Consider the following 22559-nt stretch of genomic DNA (forward strand, 5'->3'; position numbering starts at 1 on the left):
GGTTTCTGTACGAAAACGAATCATTTATTCATCATTTTTCTTATCTGAAGGTTATGAATAATACGGGCCTTCTGCCTAGACTCTGTAGAATTTCTTAAATAAAAAGGGCTAACTTATCATAGTGAGTAGGGACAGCAGGGTGCTGTGAAGGTTGTGGGTTTGAATCCTCTGTTCCTGCGTGTCTTGATCCCCATTGGTGATTTTATATTTGCTGAAGGCGTAAACGTGAGCATGAATAATCTATGCATTAGCTCTGTGACCTCTCCAGGATGTACTCTGCCTATCACCCAGCTGTGACCCTGAAGTGGATAAGCAGAAGAAGAGGGCTCTTACCTCATCCTGAAAGAGGTGCTCTACAGCTGGACTAATGTCTGATTAAAGTGGACCTATGATGATTTTCCTTATTTTATATTATCCATGTAACTGTGATGAATTAAACTTTACATAATGAAGTCGTCGCGTGTACAAACAATCTCTGAGTGTTTTTGATGATTTTAGTGAGAGCAGGTATCCTTAGTAAAGCCACACTCATCTTCTCTTTAAACCTTTTGTCTGCACTATTCAGCCAATCAGAAGATGGCTAGCTTAAAGGGAAGGACTAGAAAGCTAAAACAGCTTGTGTAAGACAGTGGATGCTCTGAGGGACTGTACCAAGATAAATAAGGGTCATTTTTACCTGTGAATCATGCAAAGCTTCTCTAGAAGCTGAGAATAAAATTATAGCATTGGAAATTGCAAAGCTTAAGGGTAACAGCTGCACACAAAGTAAAAGCTTAGCATAAATTAGACCCTTGGATGACATTTTGATACCAAAACTGAATTTATTGGCATAATCAGGCTAGAACAGAGGAATCTCACTATTTGTATCTATTGACATTCAAAGTGAAAAGAAAAAACAAAGTGAACAGACAAGAAAAACTGAAAGAAGGTATGGCTTTGGTTAAATAACCTCTACGAAAGTCATTTTGAAAAGACGACTGTTACAGGATATCTTAAATACAGTGAGAAGAAAAAAAAAAAAGAATTAAGGCTCTAGAATTCCCTGAACAAGACAAAAAGCCAAATCTGTCTGCTGTGTATGAATAACCATGTACAGAACCCCAACCTGGTGGTCATACAGTAGATGCTACTCAGACGCTGAGGGAGACAAGTCATCCTAGTCCTACCAGTTATTCTAGCAGACCACCAGGCTCTCATTTTTACAAACTCACAGACTAATAACATGAAAACAGAACAGCGGACTCTTGACCTGCTCTCAGTATTTTTTGCTGAATTTGCCAGTGTTATTAGACATGATACAATGGCACAGACAGCCTAAGAAATAGATGCTGATGCTGAAATACAAAGCTGTTAATCCACAGTTGCATAGTTATCGGAATATCACAGGCAAATTGTGTGTACGGTTTGCATTCTCTCAAAAACAAACATTCATCAGCTTCTCGATACAGTAATATCAGCAAAGACATCCAAATATCTCCGCTATGCCTTCCAAGCAGCCCTTTCCTTCTTTTAACAAGTGGTTATTAAACACATGTACATGCTTACAATGTAGCTGCATTGGACATGTACAAAAAACAACAACAAAAATTCTCAGGATGTACTCAGAAACAGTAAGGGTAGTGTAGCACAAAAACACTGTACCCCCAATATCTCTGTGCAGCTTCACTTTACTGTACGAGGCAAATCCAACAAACTGCTTTTAGACTCGCTTTAATTCAGAGGAACCAAAAGGAATGATTTGGCAGCACATGTAATGAAGAGTGAACACCGCAGTGACTGCTGAGTCAAATATTAATCCATGCTCAGTTTGCCCTTGACTGCTTTGTAACACAGTATGCACCTTTAATTAAAATATGACATACTAGAAAGGGGTTTCTGGTCAAGGGACACTAAAGATGCATTTCACCATAAAACACAACTCTATCAGTTATATAAAGATGTGCCTTATCTGACTTTATACTAGGGAGGAGAGAACGTAAAAGGCCTTTTATCCTGATCATTTGTTAAAAAAAAGTTTATATTGTGTAAAAACAACAGGTCACCTGTTCCCTGCCATATGTTCATTGTTTTGATTTCTAAAATGACGCACTCAACCAGTGAGTAACTTTACCACACACCGAGCATTTCATAGATCAGAGTTTCAGTGTGCTTAGTAACAATTTATCACCTTCTAAAAAGATAAAAAATAAAACGATTTGAGGGTTACACACATACACATACATACACACTCAAAACAAACAAGACAGCTGCTTGTTTCAGCACATCTAAGTAGACTGGAGAAAAGTTGCTGTCTTGGAGGGGGGGGAAAAAGATTTTCCTTTAAAGACCGAATATACCTTCATCCGATATAGTCACCCGCTCACAACACATAAAAAGCTTCACAAATAAACTGCTGTCAATCTAAAAAAAATAATAATTCTGAATGACATGAAAAACATTTAGTCTGGCCGAAGCAGCACACCGCTTCAACCACATGCACATACTTAGCCCATACACACTTCCAACGCCATCATCCAGAGACGGCTTCCTGCGATACAAACTAAACCCGTTCTCACTCTCCCTGTGCTAGAAATGCTTCAGACTCTCATTTTAGCCCTGACCCAAGTGTGCCAGTGTTAAACGTTCCCCCTAACTCTCTAACTGAACAGCTTGATGAAGCAGCCGTGGCAGTAGGGTTTGTCGTTTTGCTCTTTAAAGGTGCCTTTGTTGAGCTGTTTCAGGCAGAAGGCACAGACAAAATGCTCCGGGTGAAACTTCTTGGACATGGCTGTGATGCAGCGCCCCGTGATGGGCTTCTGGCAGCCGGAGCAGAGGGAGCCGCGGCGCTCGTGGTAGTGCACTTCACAGTAGGGTTGGCCATCGTGCTCAAAAAAGCTTCCATTCACAAATGGGGTGAAGCACTCCTGCAGAAACACACACACACACGTTATTATTTTAGTACTCTTTTTCTTACAAGGCATGCAAACTATTATAGAAAAGTTCCTGACTAAAGCATAACACTAACCCTGCAAACAAAACACTCGGGATGCCAAAGACAGTTCAGAGCTGAGATGTAATTTTCCAGAATGGCTCTGGCACAGCCGCCGCATTTCGGTGCAAACATGTCAAAGTAATCTTTCCTGCAGTATGCCTTTCCATCCTTTTCATGAAAACCTGAAAGTAGAACGAGACAAGAGATTATATCCACTCTAAAGTAGAGAGAAACTGCTAAGCAGTATGATTCAAAACATATACTTGTATCACTTTACCCTCAGGGCCAAAGAAAGAGCCACACTGAGCGCAGAAGAAGTGTTCGGGATGCCATGTCCTATCCAGCGCCGTCACAACTTTCTGAATGGACATTGAAGACATTTATAGGCTGACACGTCTACAGCAGAGACCACATGTGTGGAGAGCAGTGACTCACATCCAGTATGGGCCCGTTGCAGTAGTAGCACCGCGGAGAGAACAGATTGTGGTAATCCTTCTCACAGTAGGGCTGTCCTTCACGTTCAAAAAAGTTCCTGGAGCCGATTTCCTCTTGACAGTGTGTGCACACAAAGTGTTCGGGGTGCCATGTGCGGCCCATGGCGGTCACCACCTAAAAAATAATTGACAAAAAACAGATAACCAAAGCATGATTAGAAAACATCTATTTATGTTACAGACAAAAGATTACCTTAACCGAACCATCTCACCTGTCCCACAATCGGCTTACAGCAGGCTCCGCAAACTCCTTTAGCGACTGTCTGCACGCCCAGTTTGTTGAGGTCAGACTGCAGGCTGCCAAGCATGTTGTCCAGCTTGTTGACCTGTGTCGGGGGTCCACCGGAGACACCACCCTTCCCTTGGGCCATAATCTGAAATGGTTCAGTATGAAAATAGTTATTTACTGTTGAAATGTAACAAAAATATTTAAGTTTAGGGTTACTTAACTTTAAAATAAGTGTGAAAAACAGAAGGAATAAAAGAGGGAGGGGTTCATGCCTGCATTGGAGGGAAGATGGGGTCATACTCAGTTTGGCAGCCTACAGAGACCAGGACTTTGGGTGCAACTGGGGGAACCGAGTCCACTGTTGGTGGCTGGGTTGGGGTTTTTAGGACAGGAGGAGGCGGCTCTGGTTTAGGCGTAGAAGGGTTCTGAACTGGAGCCGGTGGAGGTGAGGCTTTTATGAACTGCCGAGGTGGAGCAGGAACTGGTTCGTGAATGTGGTGGGTACGTTGTGGAGGTGGTGAAGGAGGTGGAGGAGGTGGGGGTGGTATTGGGACAGGGGGGTGCTGTACAGGGAGGGGTCGCTTAGGTTCTTCTATGACAGGGGGGCGACGAGGGGTAGGGGGAGAGGGAGGTGGCAGCACCTTCCTCACAGGGACAGGAGACTCGGGGGGAATTATGATCTGAAGAAAAGAGGAAAAACAGAAGGAAGGAGACAGGAAATGTGCAGAAAAGGGAAACAAAAAGTGAAATAATTGCGAAAGGAGAATTTGTGGAAACTGTCAAGCACACTGAAGCCAACCTTGTCGACCTCACTGCCCGCCCCATCGGGACGATATCGCTGAGGTTTGGACGTGACGATGACACCCTCCGTCAGCCAATCATCGGACTGTTTGCGCCTCCGTTCTGAGCGGCCGATCCCAAGCTTACCCTGAAGCTCTTCTATGAGACGGTCCTGGGAAGAGTTCTTGTTTACAATGATGGGTCCCATCTTCCTGCGCAGGTGAGCCTCTCGGTACATGGGGTGCACATTGGGAGTCTCCTTAGTGCGCCTAATAACTGATTTTATCTAAGAGCAGGGAGGGAGGGAGCGAACACCTTATCATATGTCCACTCCAATTTACAAGCTCAAGCACTTACAGCAGAGCACTGAGGCAGCAGGTCAGTCACACCAGCCGTTTTCAAGTCACTGACGTGCCGGCAAAGCAGTGGTCACAAGCTCGGAGTCCCATATTAGGAACTTCATGCATGCTTTCAGCAGAAGCCACTGCTATCGATGATCTAACTCTCATCCTTCAGTTTCTCAAGCAGCCACATAAACATCAGGTCTCAGTTTGGTCCTTCACACAAATGCAGTGGTGCCATGCAGAGTGGTGGTGCTGCCAAACAGCAGGTTAGTTGTAAGAGTAGTTTCCAAGCAAAATCTATTAATTAGCTTGCTTCAACTCCTTCAGCCTCTTCCTTACAAGGCATTTTCTTCTAAATAAATACATGTAGTTTCTACATATCGATCAAAGCTTAAAAATTTAGCGTTTTTCTGCCTGGTTTATTTGCCTGGCTAAAGTAACTGGGCGCGTCTCCTCCAAGGTCTGTTTACAGGGATGAAAAGAATCGAGCTCAAGCCAATCACAGCCCTGATGATACTGAAAGCTAACAAGTCAATCATAATCGTATCTGATGTAAGGATCATAGTAGTGGTCAAAATAGCAGATAAAATATTAGATGCCATGTTTTAGTTTTTCAAAAAACATGCAAGATAAACCCTTGCAGCAGAGGCTGGGATTTAAAGGCGCATCAGTCTCATTAGCTAGCAAAACAACATTTTAAAATCAGGCAGGGCCGGCGAAGCGTACATGTCCAGACGCTGAGACTCTGTCTATAGTGGGAGTCTGAAGCAGGGGCAGGTCCAGGGTGACGTCAGGGGTCCCGGGGCATGATGATGGGGTCATGGACTCATCCATCCAGCTGGCCTCTGTCAGTGGGGTCATGCTGCCATCTGTATAGAGCCTCTCAGTGTAAGGGGTCATGGTGCCATCCAGACCGTCATGTAAGGACATGGACAGCTCTTCGTCTGCCCAGTCCAGGTCTCCATTCCCATCTGTGCCTCCGTCCACTGAATCGTCTGTAAAAGTGTTGGTGAAAGTGTCTGGCTGGACGCTGCTTCTGTCCAAGGGTAGGATGAGCTCCTCGTGCACCTCCTGCATTCCTCTGCCAAGACACTCTGCATCATTCTTCAGCTGAGGTCCATCCACATTCGCCATTGTGTGATTTTGTGAAAAACTCATTGCTAGAAGCTTGTCTAGTGCCTCATCCAGGGATGGCTCTACCACAGGGGGTTGCTGTACAGTGAAGTTGGTGGTTGTATGGGTTGCAGGTGGTGTCTCCAGCAACTGTCTGTTGTGGTTATTAAAGGCCATTGGAGAAGAGACTATTAGTGGCGAGACTGGAGATGGTGAGGATGTTTTTGAAGGTGAAGACAGAGAGACAAAAACGGGGAGGGGTGAGGGGGCTGAGACCTGAGGGGTGAAGTTTTGGGTTGTAGGTAAAGACGAAGAGGAGAAACTGACATCGAGATCATAAAAACAAGGAGAACCCTTGCTTACACTCTCAGGAGCACAGGAGGATTTACCTCCAGAAGCTGAGGGTGAGACCCGTTCTACAGATGGACTTGGGGACTTGGAGGACTTGTGATCCAGGACAGTGATAACTGAGGTAAGTGAAGGGGTAGTGGTATTGGAAGGACTTGGGCTACTTCTTAGCAGGTTGGAGTTCGAGGAAGCAGACTGAGAGAGGACTAGCAGAGACTTGGTTTGAGATGATAGCATGATGGCAGAGACATCTATGACAGAGTCCAGGTCTAGCTCACTGGTTGCAGAATATGAGGATGTAGGACTGTGTGGAGAGAGATGGCTAGGGTGGGGTCTCAACATGCCACCATCTCCTCCATCCTCATCTATATGTAGCTCTAGCCCAGCAGGTAAAGAGAAGAGAGGAGAGGCACAGGCAGACGGATGAGACAGACTCAAGGAAGGAGAAGCCATGGGGGAAATGGAAGAGGACATTGGAGTGTGGCAAGAGCTGGAAGATGCTCCTGCTGGTTCAAGCAGAGAGCCTAAAGAGCTAGGCTAGAGGAACAGAGAAGCACAAGTGAGAGAAGAAGAAGAAGAAGAAGGCAATCATGAAGAACATGACAGGAGAAGCTTGGGATTTGTTGTTTAAATAAAGCCTTTCCAATGCTCCCTCATACCTTGAAGTCAGACAAAGAGGCCATCAACTCATCGAGCTCTCTGGTGGCACAGGAAGCTGAAATTCTGGCCTGCTGTTGAGAGGATGTGTCCAAGTCACTGTGACGAGTGGGGGGGCTGGAAAACACAAGTCATTGTGATTATTAAATCCATGCAAACACTGACTTTTGTTTTTAATAGTGAAGCTCAAAATTGTGTAAGTTGATGATTTCTAATTATCAAAGCAAAACAGGTGCTGTGTTGCTCCACAATGTCTCAGTCTCCCCACGGCAGCTGTCACACACAAAGCAATACAGCTACCATTTAATGCTGCTGTAAACTTACTTAATCTTTTACTGCGCATGGAAAATGCATGTATTTGTTAAGAAGCTGTAAATGCTAATACACATTCAGAAACCTCAGATGTTTCCATTTGCTCATACCAGACCCAATATCAACACTCTCACATACATTTTAAGTATATATACCTCCCTGTGTGGAACTTTTCTGGAATCCTTTTCAATAAGGTCGCATGAGGGGAGAAATTGCACACAAAAAAAGAGCCCAACATCTGCAAATATTTTTTCTACTCTTAAGTCCTACACAATGACAAAATGTCATTTTGTCATTGTGTAGGACATTTTAGTTTAGCGCATTTTAGTTCTCTCCCTTACAGGGAGAGAACTAAAATATCTTGAGACAGTGGATGAACTGAAGGGGCTACACAAAGACTCTGTATCAGATATATTAGGATTAATTTAATCTGCAAATCATGCAAAGCTATTCTAGTAGAGTCTAGGGATAAAAATACAGAACTGCAAATGAACACACAGGTCTACTCTGCCAGGTCTCAGAAACTTTCTGCTGAAGAATATAAAGACCGTTTTTAGTGTCCAACTCTGAACTAGTATAGTGAATCAAACACAAAACAAAAAGGAACAAAGTCTGCAACACTGATTAGAGGGGACTTTAATGCCAAGTTAGACCCCAGCTGTAGTGGAGATACCTGGGTGAAGGCACAGAGCCTTCCAGCTCATCCAGCAGACTTTCCACAGTAGGTCGGGCGTCCTCCATCCTCCCATTCCTCTTTGGTTTCTCCTGAGGTGGTGGGCTTACCAAGATGTCAGGTGTGCCGCCGTTCTCGTAGTGAGTGATGCTGCAGGATGGCAAGGGAGGAGCTGCCTCCTCTGTGGACACATAACATTGAAATTAATGATGCTCAATCCCATTAGAACCGATAAATCTGAAGCCTTTGTCTCTACCTGTAGTGGGAAATGAAGGGGAGCTCTGTTGCACAGCATTAAGTTCCAGCAGAAGCCTGTCAAGCTCTGACAGATTACTGCCCAACGCAGAAGTCATGGCTGTTGTAGAGGAATCTGATGTCTTCTGTTTGTTTGGGAAACTAAAGAGACAGAGATAACTTACCGAAAGAAACTAAAAGTTAAAGAAAATGCCAGATGACGCAATCAGGTTTATATACACAACATCCTGAGTGTGTGGAAGTTACCTGTAAACGTGGTCCTCTTCAATGTGAGATAATGGAGAACTGCTACTGTCCCTTGACCATGAGCTCTTCTGTGCCGAACCCAGTGACTGCAGAGAATACACCAACCAGTAACTGCTGAGGTTTTTTTTTTAATTAATGTAACATTTACTGTTTCTCATTTGAAGAGTCTGATATACTAAGTGAGATCAGATCACAAACATTGCAGAGATCTACCTGCTGAGAGGAGTGGTGGGAATCAGGCTGATCTCTCAGGGACCCGTTCAGAGCTTCAGCTGAAGGTGGAGGAGGGACCGGAGGTGGAAGTGTAACATCTTGGTAGGGCTGTCCTCCTGTAGGGATGGAGTAGGGCGTCTCGTCGGGCAAGAATACAGGTCGCTTTGAGATGTGGGATGTAGTAGATTCCAGGTCTGCCAGCAACGCGTCTGAAAGATGCAATTCATTCATGTTTCAAGGCACAGTGAGAACATAAAAAATGATCTGTCCAACCAAAACAACAATCAGAATAGATCTATTTGTCTAAGGTAAACAAATTCTAAAGGTCTTTTTCCAAGACGTTTTAGCCTGCAAACATAAAAACCAATCACACCTTCAGTGGGATCTCCCTTCTGTGTGAAGAGCAAACATAATCTCCCAGTGTCTGTGTAGGTTTCCTCCCACAGCTCAGAGAATATCAGAGTAACCGGTGATTTTATACTGGCCTTAGCTGTGGATGATATAGTGTGTTATCCTTGTAAGCCCTTGCAGCTCTTGCTGAATAACTGGTTAACAAAATGGGTGGACAGACGGATGGATGGGCGCTCTGAGGTCACTACTGATGTTGGCGTCAGGCTGTAACAGACAATGCCAGCGAGTCTGAGCCCTTCATTCCAGCCTGTTAACAAAACTGGTTTCTCCTCACAGGTCATCCATGCTGTGGTGGGTACATGGCCAAATGTGACCACCACAGCATGGCACACTACAACACCTACACCCAATTTCTAAATCATAAAACATCCCCCAGAAACTGGCAATGTGTTTTTCCCACAGTCCACATTAAGATACAAACTTGAAGTCAATGAGAGCAACCATGCAGTTGATCTGCCAGCTCCGTGTGCCATGCATCCAGTTCATGTCTATGATTAGTCTTAGTTTCAAGAGCCTGAGTGTGAACTTCGTGAGACAGACTGATAAAACAAAGAAGCAGAGAGACAGAAAATGTTTCTGAATCCGGTCCAGGGTTGAGGGGGTACAGTGTTACCCTGGCGAGTGTTTGGTGGAACGCAGGAACAAAATAGACTCTTACATCACACAATCCATCCATCTGCAGCATGTCTAGAATAGACCGCAATCCCTGGCTGCATAGTGTTACACTACAGAGGCTTGGCCCTGTTACAAAGAATAATATCTTTGAAAGGCAGGATGGAAAACTGTCCAAATATCCAAGAAACAGGGAGCTCTTACCACCTGTCTGTCTAGCACAGACTGGCTCTCTAGATTTGGATTTGTTAAGTTTTATTTCCTGCCTCTTCTGAGTTTATATTTTAATCTCTTAACATCAAACCAAGTCACTGGTGAGATAGGATTAAAACTTGCGCCTGTTTAGAGCAACCAAAGGGAAAATATCTAACTCTAAAGTATTTGAGAGCTGACAAGTTAAAAAAAAAAATGTTAAAGAAGTTAAGAAACAAGATTCATCTGATTACATATCATTCTGGAAAACTTCCTAAAAGTTTATATTTTACAAAATAATTCAAATTCTCAAAATATTCCACCACTAAATCCCAACTTCATCCCGAATGAAGTCAATGGAGAAACCTCCAGCATAAAATACACAAACACAGAGAGAAACGCATACATGCAACACAACCATATAGTTTTGAAATCCTGACAAAGTTCAGTATCTGTACTTACATTCTTTCCACCTGTATCTGTAATATCCTTCATGAAGGACTGTGACTGTGTGGGTGCCAATGTGTGAGTGTGAGCAGCGTGAAGCGATAACAGGCTGCCAGTCTAATGGGGGAGTGGTTTAAGGGCCAAACAGTATCCTCTCAGTGCCCTCTTATCTCAACACAAACGCTGAAATGAACTTTGAGAGAGAGAATGCATTAACAAAATATGACCAACAGATCTGAGCTTCACAGGTGTTTGGTCAAGAGCAAGAATAATGTGTGACAAAAGTTTAAATCTTGTACATCTTCTAGCAACAGAGCGGTCTATATCGCAAAAAGAAAACTCACACCTGTCTCCATCTTTCAAATTTCATATATACTCTCTCTCAACCCTTCATCACAGCCCTCAATCCACAGACACTGCCACAAGCCCTGAAAAGTTTGACATAAACCACATGGGAGCTCTAATCTATTTAAAGCGGGAAGCTCTGTGAGTAGCCCATGTCTGTGCAAATGTGCTGAAATATCATGACCAGCCCAAAATAATCTGCACCTGGTGCTGACATGCTGAGCAAGGTCTCACTGAAGTTGACTTTGTCACTCATGAAACAAAGCCGCTAGATTAAAAAAAGAATACCACAACTGTGTTTTGGGACAAAGGTGAGTCATGTGAAATATAGCGCATTTAGGTACTGATCTACATTTCTCATGAAGCAGCAGCTTAGAGCCTTTCAAATCAAAATAAATGAATAAATAAATGCCTTAGGTTACTAATTATGGCCATGTATTCCTAGAAAGTTCTTCACAGCCTTGACAGAGAGGGCAGCCATGCTGCCTCAGGCCCTCTGAGCCAAGTTTATAAGACAACTCCTTTCACAGCAACTCTGCACTTATTATTCCTTTTCCCAGCTGGTGATACTACACATGTATGCCTGACACAGGACCATGATCTCCAGGATAAATATACACAGAGTATCCATAATAGGAAATACATTTTAGTACATTTTACTGTGATAAGCCAATATTGATACATCAGAGTTTGTTTTCTGAATGTGACACTAGTTCAATTATCAGTACAGTAGTATCTTTTCAGGAAACTACAGGGTATAACGATTCTCTAAAACCTGAGGCTGGTTAATACCTCTATTGCTCTTTACAAGGGAGCATTCATTTTTTAAAAACCTATCGATTAGTCACAGACTGGATAACATATAAACTCCATTATTATGATGCATGGGCCTTAATGATACACAGTTCTCTTTCAACCCTCATTTGCTTTTCAAAGAACTGGGGTTATGCTAAATGTTTGCACCTGAGTAGCATGCTCCTCGTGTTGTCATTTTGGTCCCAGTTCCAAACTTGTTACACCCATAAAGGAAAAATAGGCACAGCAGCTCAGCTAGACTGCTCCTATCCATATATGCAACGTATCATAGCTACTCTAGATCTGATAAGTTTGTGTTTCTTTCATATGACAGAGTTCAGTGCATGTGTGTGGTTGCATGTAGGTCACAGGTTACTGTCAGAAAATATAGGTATAGCCGTTGCCATAATGTAGACACTTTTTGGATAGTACAAGTCATGATGGCTATTTAAAAAAACAAAAACAAAAAAAAAACAAAAGAAGAAGAAGAAGAAGTTTTTTTTTTAACATTATGGATTAACGCTATAAGTGGGACACAGACTTCCTCTAACTACACAGACAGATGGTGTTACAGAACATGGGCAAACATATCGAATGTCTTTCATTATTTATAAAGCTGCTTTGATATCAGATTTATTATACACATCCTCAAGCAATCAGTCCCAATAAATCACATTTTTTCTTCTTTTTGGCCATGGACACAGACCAGTGTTTTCATATCACTTCTGTCTGATGTTTTCTCCATTGCATATGTGTTTGTGTGCATAGCCAGGGAAACAGTCCAGCAGATAGTCACTAGGGGAATGGAGTTCTGCAGGTAAGAACCTCCATGCAGCTGTACTTAAACATAAATGTACATTTTATTATACCGGTCAAATTTTCATAATATGTTATTCTGTGAAACCAGTATAGCCAGAAACCAGAGCAAAAACGATTGCCTAGTAAACTGACTGACAGAATGATTCTGTTTTAGATTCAAGTTAACAATTATTTATATTATAGAATAATCTCAACTATTTATCTTCTCTTTTAATCTGTTGTTTGGTTTGTAAATATTCTGATGCCTGTAATTTAAAACATTTACAAAAAACAGTTGACAGTTTATATAAACTGCTAGAGAAGAATTTTTGACACGAAACATTTATGTGCTTTAGGTTAAAAACTTGAATTTGTAAACAATAAGTAACAATAGATGTGAGATCATTCTAGGGAAGTAAACAATATTTCCATCTGACATGTTACAGAGTAGAAGTAGAAAGTATGTCTGAGGAAAAGAAAAGTACCTTAAATTTGCTCTGACAGTGAAAACAGGACATTAGGAAAGAAAATCCAAAATTTCCATCACACATCCTTTTGTGGCTTTTGACTAAGCAGCCTGTAATCCACACACATCATTCTCAGTGGGTGGCCTGTAAGCACATCTCTGATGTCTGTTACTGCAGCTCATAAAAGGAGAAAGAATGAAAATGGGAGTTAAACTTGCTTGCTGCTCCTCATTTCCCTGACGAGGGCAGCATTGACTGTCATGAGGACAGACAACAAGCCTTCGCCAGCCTCAGAAAACTTAAGTCCACAAAGAGTTAGAAACACCGAGAATCCAAACATGCACTGTAAGCCAAGCAACAGGCTAATCTTTTCCATTCCAGACAGGGGGTAGGAGCCACAATGGACAAAGTCCAATTCTGCTCTAACAGCATCCTGACTCAATGGTCCATTGTGCAAGATCTGGAGAATGAAGCTGTCATCTAAAAGGGTGTCTGCAAAAGTCGTGAGCTATGATTTAAACGCTGTGTTTCACAGTGAATACAGAAACAGGTTCGACATCCAACAGTTTAAAGATTAAACCATGTCATTACTCCTCTCTCACAAAGAAGATGGAGAAGAAAGAGGCTCAGGCAATTTATTATACAGCATATCGTGTTTTACCTGTTGCTCTGCAGGTATTAGGTTTGCCTGCTTCATGTCTCTGAATAGATGAGAATGATTAAAGCAGCGATACACCAGTGTGCAACCTGAAAAGAAAGCAGGACAGAGGTGTAACGTGCACCAACTGCTTCACTCGTACAATGTGCTGATTTAAACCAACAGCAGCGCTTTCAGGGGATTCAACTGCGGCCACACTGTGCCAACTAATCTTTATTATGTTCAACAAACAACTGAAGTCATGTGGACACTGTACACATTCTTGTGGCAGTGGGCGCATGTACAGTCTTGTCTGCACCCCTATCCACCCACCCAAAGCCATGCCATCGTCCTGCTGTGTTTATCAGATGGGAGTGAAGGTGCAGGGGGAATTCCACACATTCCTCTGTCCACTTGGCAAAAAGCAAGCAGATCAGGCAGGGACGCAGGCAGAGAAGGTGGCTCAGGAACAGGAGCATACAGTCACCCTAATCCAATGAAAACTCATTTTAAAAACCCAACCAGTCTCAACTGGAATCTAAATGACGCTTTGTGATCAAAGCTACTTAAGCAGGACATTCCTTCAATGCTGCGGGATCCTAGGTAGTGAGCCTGTGAAGAATGTGCTCCGATACAAAACACCATCTGTCAGTACAGAAAATGAAATAATGTGTTGACAATTACAGGATGGATTCCACTAACTGCAGCATGCCTTGAATTCCAGGATAAGGGAGATGTCAAAATTTCTACTGCCCATTGCCCACAGAGTACCGTGCAGGGTGGAAACCAAGGCTGCCTAATGTTTTCTATTAACATGTGGGCAATGGTGATGGGCCGCTGAGGTCTACAGCTCACCTGTTTATAGCCAGGGAGCAAAAGAGCAGAACTGGCCACAATCCCAGGGTGAAACCCTACCCCATCAGGCCAACCCAACATGATATTTATATCAAACAAGACAGGCAGGGGCCACGGAGAGGGGGTGGAGGGTTAGATGCCAGCGAGACAGACAAGGAAGGCTGTGTAGAAACCACAGAGCGGGAATGTGGGTGAGAATGAAAGAAAATGGACCAAAAGCAAACTTGATTAAATAGTGGACCAGGGGAAAAATAAAGGTCAAACCTTGCAGGGGCTCGCACCCTGTCTATACAGTACAACACACGATCCCAAACAGACAATGGATGAATGAATGGATCAGAATGACTAAAGCATTGTAGGGTGATTACTATCTAAAAATATCCTGCCAAGCAATCCCATATCCGAAAGATGACACTCCTCTTGGAGGGAACGCCAAACCAAAATAAAAGAACTTCCCCACAGACCAGTAAATCAGATGACATGGCACCATGTGGAGACTGATGTAACACCCCAGTCACTGAGGACACATTCATAGCCATGAATGTAGATAAATTGCATGTCAGTGAGCAGCCTTTTGTGCTATAAGAGTGTAATTGGGTAGGATGAGAAGAACGGTCAAAGAAAGACCGTCTTGTCCCTCTTAAACACCGACTGAAACCAGTCACCCAAGCTTCAAACTAACAGGGCTTAATGCTTTGAGTTAAACACTAAGAATGTACAGTTGGGACAAAAGAAAGTGTCATAATGTGAACAATTATTTAAATATGGAAAGTGTACCACCTGTTCCAACTGAATTTTTGTGAATAAGTAATTATTATATTACTTTAACCTCATATGTACACTTGGTGGTTTTCTCATCTTCCCATATAATCAAGTTGTAGTTGCAAGTCAGCTTTTGTGTATGAATATAATCCTACTACAGTTTCATTCACACTAGTTTTTTAATAACATTTATAACTAATAAAAAAAATTAAATTAAACTTAGCTGTAAAAGTAATAATTACAGCAGTAAAGTTACTCTAAATGTTATGATGTATTTCACTTTAAATGTCTACATGAGACAGAACTGTTGAGCTGAGCCTCATATCAGTTTTTTAAAATCACAAACACTAGTGAAACTCTGACACACTCTGGTTTAAGCTTCAGTAGGTGAAGCGTCTCCACATCACCTGATCTGGGACCATATTCCTAAAACTGTGCATATAGAGGTTCATGTTTTCAAACTGTACAATTGTGACGATTTTGCATGCAGGGAAAACCCTGATGACGATGAAACCATGAAACTCAGACACTCACTGGAGAAGTGGAGAAAAAAGGAAATGTGCAAAAAAAAAAAAGAAAGAAAAAAGATCAAGTTTTAAAGAAAAACTACTGAATGGAGAAAAATAGCAGTTCAAAGAAAAGAGTCCCAGCAGAGATATAAAGAAAATTGACTACAATTTACTGATAATCTTATCAGTTCATACAAGAAAAGCTTGTATATAAATGACACAGCATTTATAGAACTCAAATTATCATCATCATCATCATTATTATTATGCTACACGTCGTCTTTTCCTTCTTTGCCAACACCTCTTCACTTCATCAGGTTTGAGCAGCTCTCAAACTCATGTGTCGACATTTGCTGAAGGCAGCATGTTTACTACAGACTGCAGCTCTTAGTTTGGAACCAAGAAAGCTGGAAATCATTTTGTCACCGTCAGAGTATCAGTGTTTGTTTCAGTCTTAGTAACAAAATATGGACTAAAACAAAACGTAATGACAGCATAATTACTCTTTAGAAAAGAAGTGAGATTCCCTGCTCCGCTTAAGGAAACACATTCCCCTCTCCAGAGACTTACTGACAGCTAACCCCTGAATAAGCAAGCTTATTCCCCCCAAAGGAATAACAACAGGACAGTAATATTTTTTTAGCTGGGATTTCATTTACTTAAGTAGAAAATACATTTTTGTTGATCACATAGGCAGGAATAACAGAAAAATGCACCCGCTTCCCTTACATAAGGCAGTAGAAGCTCTTTGCCTTTACTATAGACAGATCAATTATTCCTAGGTGCGCTGCCACCCCCAAAAGGCCCATTTTTTCCAAAGCCAGGAAACCCCCGATATGCCCCGGAGGTCCCCGGCTTCAGTAATGTTGGAAGAATACAGCAGAATCCCACTACATTACCCAGACCTGTTAGGAAAATAATCAGCATTATTCTCCGAGAGAAGTTACAAGAGTGGGGAACAGTGAAGGCATGGAAACAGTATGGCAGGGAGGGAAGAGGAAGGGACTGAAGGCTGCTGTGAGTGGAAAGAACAGTATCGTACAACAGCATTTAATAGTGGAAAGGCTGTTCGAGCAGCAGGATCACAGACTGAAGGCCCCCCAGCTGCCCCCAGTGCTGACTCTGCTCATTGTTTTTCTCCTCTGTTTCCTGAGGATGTGGGGCAGGCTCTGTTGCCCAAGCGATGAGGTCAGCCACGCAGCTCTTCCCCAGACCCAGAACAGGATGGGTGTGGAGCTCGGGAACAAGGCTGATTTACAGTCGGGAGCTTCTCTCTAGCCTAGCAGGCAAGCCCACTGGTTAGGGATGGTATGCACCAACCTTGCAGCTCTCAAGGGGTGATGATAGCTAGTCTGGTAACACTAACTCTGCTGTGGAATTACTAGGACACAGAAACCACTAAAGACCTAAGAGTTTTTGGTATGCTGCGTAAACATTTAAGACAGCTGCCTCACATCTCATCCTATGATTGTCTCAAGAATAAGACGTTCCTCTTCAAGGTGATCAACAGTTATTGTTACAGTAAATCTTACAGGACTACTGTGTGTTTACCAAAGGCATTCTTATAAGGTGTCGCTGTGTTTCATTCCACAGAGCAACCACATGGCCTTCATTATGTCTGCGAAACGAAGCTGAGTGGCTCCCACTTTTTTAAAGTCTGCCTTTAAGCAATAAAGAGCACCTCTCCTCTGCAGCTTCTTTGCAAAGATAGCCCATGTTTATCCTTCCTTTAAAGTGGCCATATAATGCTCTGAGGGCTTTCCCCTTTCATTTAAGTTTTCACATGGCTTTTCACGCATGTAGACGATCTTCAAAGTTACAAAACCCAAAGCTTTGGTTTCCTATAGAAAACCGCTGTCTCTCTGTGACTTATTCAATTCTATTTTTTTATACAGCACCAAATCACAACAACAGTAACCTCAAGTCACTTTACATTGGAAGGTTAAGGCCCTACAATAATATATAGAAAACCCCAACAATCTGACGACCCCCTATGAGCAAGCACTTGGCAACATTGGGAAAGAAGAAAAATCAAATTTGATTCTGGATTATACGGGGCACCAATGAAGACAAGTCAACAGTCACTTGATGTCAAGTCAAGTCCTGCTATGAAGCCTCTGAATGAGTGTTTTTGTCAGCTCCATCTTGTGTGTTTTGAAATAGGTTGTGATGAGTTGGATCTGACAGTGAAACCACATGCTCAGTGGGAACGGACATGTAACTCACACACTGAGCCAATAAGCATATCCTGCATAATTCTCCTTTCTTACTCTAATCATGAACACATTAGGCTTCTTTTTTTTATTCAACATGACTTGAAACTGGCAATTAGGCCACAAAGACATCAGGAAAGTGTTTACTGAGGTCACAGAGTAATTGAGAAAAATGTGAAGCAAGGACTAGATGTATGTTCCTGTATTTTCATGTCACCTTCAGTACTGTTGTGGTACCCTCACCGCAACTAGCTTTTTTTTAAGCATTACCTTAAGCTACATGGCTAAACTATAGACCGTGCATTTAAAAACAAAAAACAAAAGGAAAAATAAACCACACACAAAAACAAAGAAAACTGCTCCACCGCCACAGTAAGGTTAAAGAAGTTCAACTTGGTTCTCAAATTTGTGGAGGAATGAAGTAAGCAGTTTCAAAAATAGTAACATCGTTGCAAGAAAGTGTTGTGCACTGTGTAACAGAGAAACTTCTCTCATAAGTCTCTCTTTGGCTTGTTACAAACAGTGACTTTATTTTTGCAAGGTGCGGATTACGCAGGCATCCTTCAGGTGGATTTCAGAGAAATACCAGTAGAATCCCTGGTTTCTACAGCTGCCTACTTCAGTTGTCTATTATCAATCAGTCATTCAATCAATCACTTCAGAGGAATCCTTCACCTACTGACCAGTTGTGGACTGTGTGACTGGGGCCTTCGTCACATGGTCTTACATATGAAAAATGGTAGACAAGGTAACATCACACAGTTATTTGTCATGTCTACAAAACCTCAAGACCTATACATTATGTAACCAGTCTTGCAGTTTTTCCAAGGACTGAACTGATCAATCAGCACAAGCTGGGATTTCAGGATGCGATGCCTCAAGAAGTCCGTCTTTGGTCCCGTCTTCCTCCCGTCTCCACGAACGTGCTCGCAGCACATGGCTGCCCCTCCCAGAGCCTGGTCCTGCTGGATCGTCTCTCTGTCTCCCAGCGCTTGCTCATAGGGAGTCATTTGATATTTGGGGGTTTCTTTGTATCACCGTAGGTCTTTATCTTACAATATAAAGCTCCTTCAGGTGACTGCTGTTGTAACTTGCCGTTATGTAAATAAAGTAAAACTGAACTGAAAAGCTTTACACAGGGGATGAAGTGATCTCTCGGAAATTTAAAAAAAAGTGTTGTTTTTTTAAAAGTTAAATATTATTAAGCTTTACTAGAAGGACCTGTAAATGAAAATTAGAATCATAAGAAACTGCGTCAATGTTTTACTTGGTCAGCCCTGGATTAAGAAAACAAGGTTTTATATGGGAGTGTACACATACTGACATTATCTGTGGACGAACAAACAAAAGGGCTCCTAGTGATCCTGGTTGCCAACATTAGTTTGGTTTCAATTTGAGTAAGTGGACATATATTCAAAAAAGCTATGATGAGTACTAACAGCTTTGGGGAGTGACCCTAGATTTTGCAAAACAAAGTCTAAAAATGAAGAAGCTGCCTTTAGGCCCTTGGAATTATAGTTTCTGTTGTACTTTAAAATAATATATTTAACAAGAATGCAGTATATAGGAGAAGTTCCCTTCTGTGTCCAGTCACTAATCTTTCAGTTTGATTCTCTAGTAATTAACAAAGAAACCATTCAATGGGAAACTGCAAGCAAAAAGTACATTCTGTTACTCAATATTATTCTCACTTTGTTTGTGACCATTGAGCATACTGCATGCGTACGTATTAGGTCAGTATGCGCATTCTTAACATGCAGAGGTGGAACAGGGGGTTTTCAGCTCACTGAGTGAGGTCAGTGTGCCTGAATGTCACACAATCGTCAGGAATTCACAGAGAGCTGAATGTTAGCTGCACACACCCCACAAACATGAAATGCAGCACAACAGAGCCAACAGAGAGGACACTACGTCACATGTGGTTTAAGAGCCACATCTGCATGAGTCGCCGCCCCCTTGGCCACATCAGAAGTGAAGGCTAAGCCTGGCTGCCACCTGGTAACCAGCCACAACAGTATGACTGTGTTTGTCTGTTATCATGGCCAAACACGACCCCTGATTCACCTACTCCAGCAGTAATTACAACCGAGATGGCTATGAACACCCTGGCAGGTGTTTATGTGTGTTTACGCCCCCGTCACACAGCCTTTTGCATTGTTAATGTATTTGTAACTCCCCTTAAGGATCTACATCTGGTGTATAAACAACATTTTCCATTATGGGTGTAGTCCGGGAAATCTTTGGCCTCATGGTTGTTGTGATCCCATCTCTAGTTTGTGCTGTATGATCTGTGCTAACTCACAGATCAAGCAGGTCCTCTGGAAAAATCTGACTCAGAGGAACAAATGGGAAGAATGCTTACAATCTGTTGATGGAATTCTCTACCTCGAGCAGTGAGCAACACCAGATCACTATACACAAACATAGTATTCAAACAGTGACCCTGAATATCAGGACCTGCAGGTGCAGGTAAATAGCAGTAGAGTAAACCTCAGTGATGTGATATTTAAAAATATTTACACTGACTTGTTTTTGTGTATTTAGGGAGGATGTGGGATGACTGCGATTGACCCCAAAGGTCAAATTTTTTAAACAGTGCCTGCAATTACTAGGGTACCCATATTCTAATGAGACACGTGTGAAACCAACATCCCTCTCTCAGATAGTAGCGACAGGAGGCGAGTCGTGACCCAGAGAGTTTTCGGCCTTGGACCGTGTCAGAAAGTGATGGTCGAAATTCCTCAGCAGCCTCGCCCCCTCCGTCAGCCCTTCAGCGAGCCTACAGGCTCCCTCTCAACCAACAATCAATCCTTTCAGCCTCATAAGGCAGCGAGAGTGTCTAATGGCTCCTTGAGGTATTCTCACAACAGACAAATGGGAAATGCGGCCCATCATCTCTCCACTTAAACAATTCGCAAATCCATTTCACTGCTGGTCTACTTTCAGAGATCAGAAGATTCCTACAGATATTTGACTGGTGAAACAAGTTTTTCACAAGTACTGAATTAGTAATGCAAATATAGAAACCTGCCAGCTGCTAAAAGTGTAACATAATTAGAAACTCAGACGTTGCGTGTCAAAGGTTAAAAGTGGGGCCAAAGTAGAACAAGAAAAAAAAAAAAAGATGACGCTGGTAACGTCAGGAGAACTGGCGTTGATAAAAGGCAGATAAAACCTGTAGTACCGATGAAAGGATTCATAAAACTGATTAAATTATTAAAAGAAATAAACCAGTTAAAGTCATCCACAAGCTATCTGATGACATCACTGTTTTTTCATGACTTGTGATGATCAAATTAGTAATACAAGGGGATGCCACACCAGTCCAGAAATAACAGTTATATTAACAGACACTGAAAAAAGCCTCAGCTACAAGTTACAGTCTCTATTAAGAGACAGTGTCTCCCAACAAAAAACAAAAACAGAAAATGCACAAAGAGTCATGACAGACATGTGAAGCAGCTAAGAGAAAATGACATTCGGCCATTAACAAACATGTTGTATATTTTCCTGTGCAAAATTGTCAGGGATACATCAAGATATCGGCCTAATGGTAGAGGCCAGTTTGATCTGGTGTGTGACAAATGTTTAAAGACAGTTTAAAGTCTCCATCAGCACAGAGTTATTTCTTATGATGAAGGTTTGTTTGCTAGGTAAATAAACACATGTTTGAATATGAGCTCATTATCAGTATCAGCACAGAATTTCCCAATCAGGAGATCCCTAAAGATGTACTGATTGTCCAACTCTTACAGCATTTCTCAACTTGCACATGTCTAATCAAACAGTTTTCAGACCTGATCTTTCCGCTTCCTATACCTCAGTTTTTAGTTTTTGATATAAAACGATAAAGTGTACCAGTATACCAAGTAATTATACATCCCTGCAAGTTAAGTTTGTCACACTGGAGGATCACTAGAAGTCAGCCAGGCCAGGGCTGAGCACACATTGTACAGGGAGGCCTGTTGACTCTACCACTTCAAAGCTGGAATGAGTAGCCTTGGGGCAAAAGTTGAGAAGGTAATGTTGAGGCTTAATGTCAAAATGTCATTAAATAACTCCTCCCTCCGGCACACATACTGATAAAAAAGACCTCGATTTAGACGAGCAGGGCGGCGTGGTATTGCCAGAGACGTTCGCTTCACCTCGGAGAGGGAGAGTTAAAAAGTAGGTAGAGTTAAAGGCTAGCGATGTCCAGCTGCTAACCTACTAGGCTGCTTATTTTACAACAGTGTGAGGAGAAAGTCAAGTCGGTACAACATTCACTCTTTCGCTCGTCACTGTAACATTTCTGTCAGGTATTCGCAAGTTTCCCTGGATAAGAAAGCTACATTGGACAAACAGCCAGCATAAAATCTCTTCGTAACGTTGACTACCCCTCCACCCTGCTATCCGCTCCAAACTGGGGGCAGAAAACCCACATATGGAAAAAAAAAACCCTCATAACTTACCTAAATCGTCCATAGCTGCTGCCTAGTTGTGGACTGCGTCAGTTTTTTGTTTGGCGACCTTCCGGATGGTTTGTGAAATCTGACTTTTCCCCCTTCAAACTTCACCAGCACTGCTGCCCTGGAAGTTGGTCAGTCAGGATGGCTCTCGTGAACGCGCGGCAGTTTGTGTGTACCACTGTGTGTACTTTTCCAGGGCGCGCGCCGACTGAATGGCGGTGATGAGGGACATCTAGCGGCCAAACACCGGAATTACACGTTTAAAATAAATATCTCCAAATATCCAAATAATGTCATGGCTGTATAAGCAACCGTGATTTTTTTTATAAACCTTCTAGATCATGTAGTGCATATCTGTTCACATAATCTCAGAGAAGAATAAACTTTATACCATTAGAATCATGAAAGGCACAACAAATCAGACTGCATACTC

General features: G+C 42.4%; 1 protein-coding gene across 3 annotated transcripts; it reads right to left on the reverse strand.

The window, feature by feature from the left end:
• Positions 1-796: 796 nt before the first annotated feature.
• pxnb (paxillin b) lies at positions 797-22289 on the reverse strand. Of its 3 annotated transcripts, XM_085474447.1 has the most exons (14): positions 22130-22289; positions 8636-8844; positions 8423-8508; positions 8178-8317; positions 7922-8102; positions 6939-7053; positions 5545-6816; positions 4494-4760; positions 3967-4374; positions 3678-3839; positions 3407-3580; positions 3249-3330; positions 3005-3153; positions 797-2903 (listed from the first exon to the last, which is right to left on the reverse strand). In XM_085474447.1, exons 1-14 carry the CDS (start codon positions 22140-22142, stop codon positions 2637-2639), a joined length of 3525 nt encoding a protein of 1174 aa, XP_085330573.1. In that variant the 5' UTR covers positions 22143-22289; the 3' UTR covers positions 797-2636. The 3 variants fall into 3 exon arrangements, with proteins under 3 accessions (XP_085330573.1, XP_085330572.1, XP_085330574.1); XM_085474446.1 differs by lacking the exon at positions 22130-22289 and having other exon boundaries at positions 8636-8866; XM_085474448.1 differs by lacking the exons at positions 3967-4374; positions 4494-4760; positions 5545-6816; positions 22130-22289 and having other exon boundaries at positions 8636-8866.
• Positions 22290-22559: the final 270 nt, after the last annotated feature.

Source organism: Copadichromis virginalis, linkage group LG12 (assembly GCF_057382275.1).
Source record: "Copadichromis virginalis isolate Kocher_CV1m ecotype Utaka linkage group LG12, C_Virginalis_male_GT1.1, whole genome shotgun sequence".
NCBI classification, from domain to species: Eukaryota; Metazoa; Chordata; class Actinopteri; order Cichliformes; family Cichlidae; genus Copadichromis; species Copadichromis virginalis.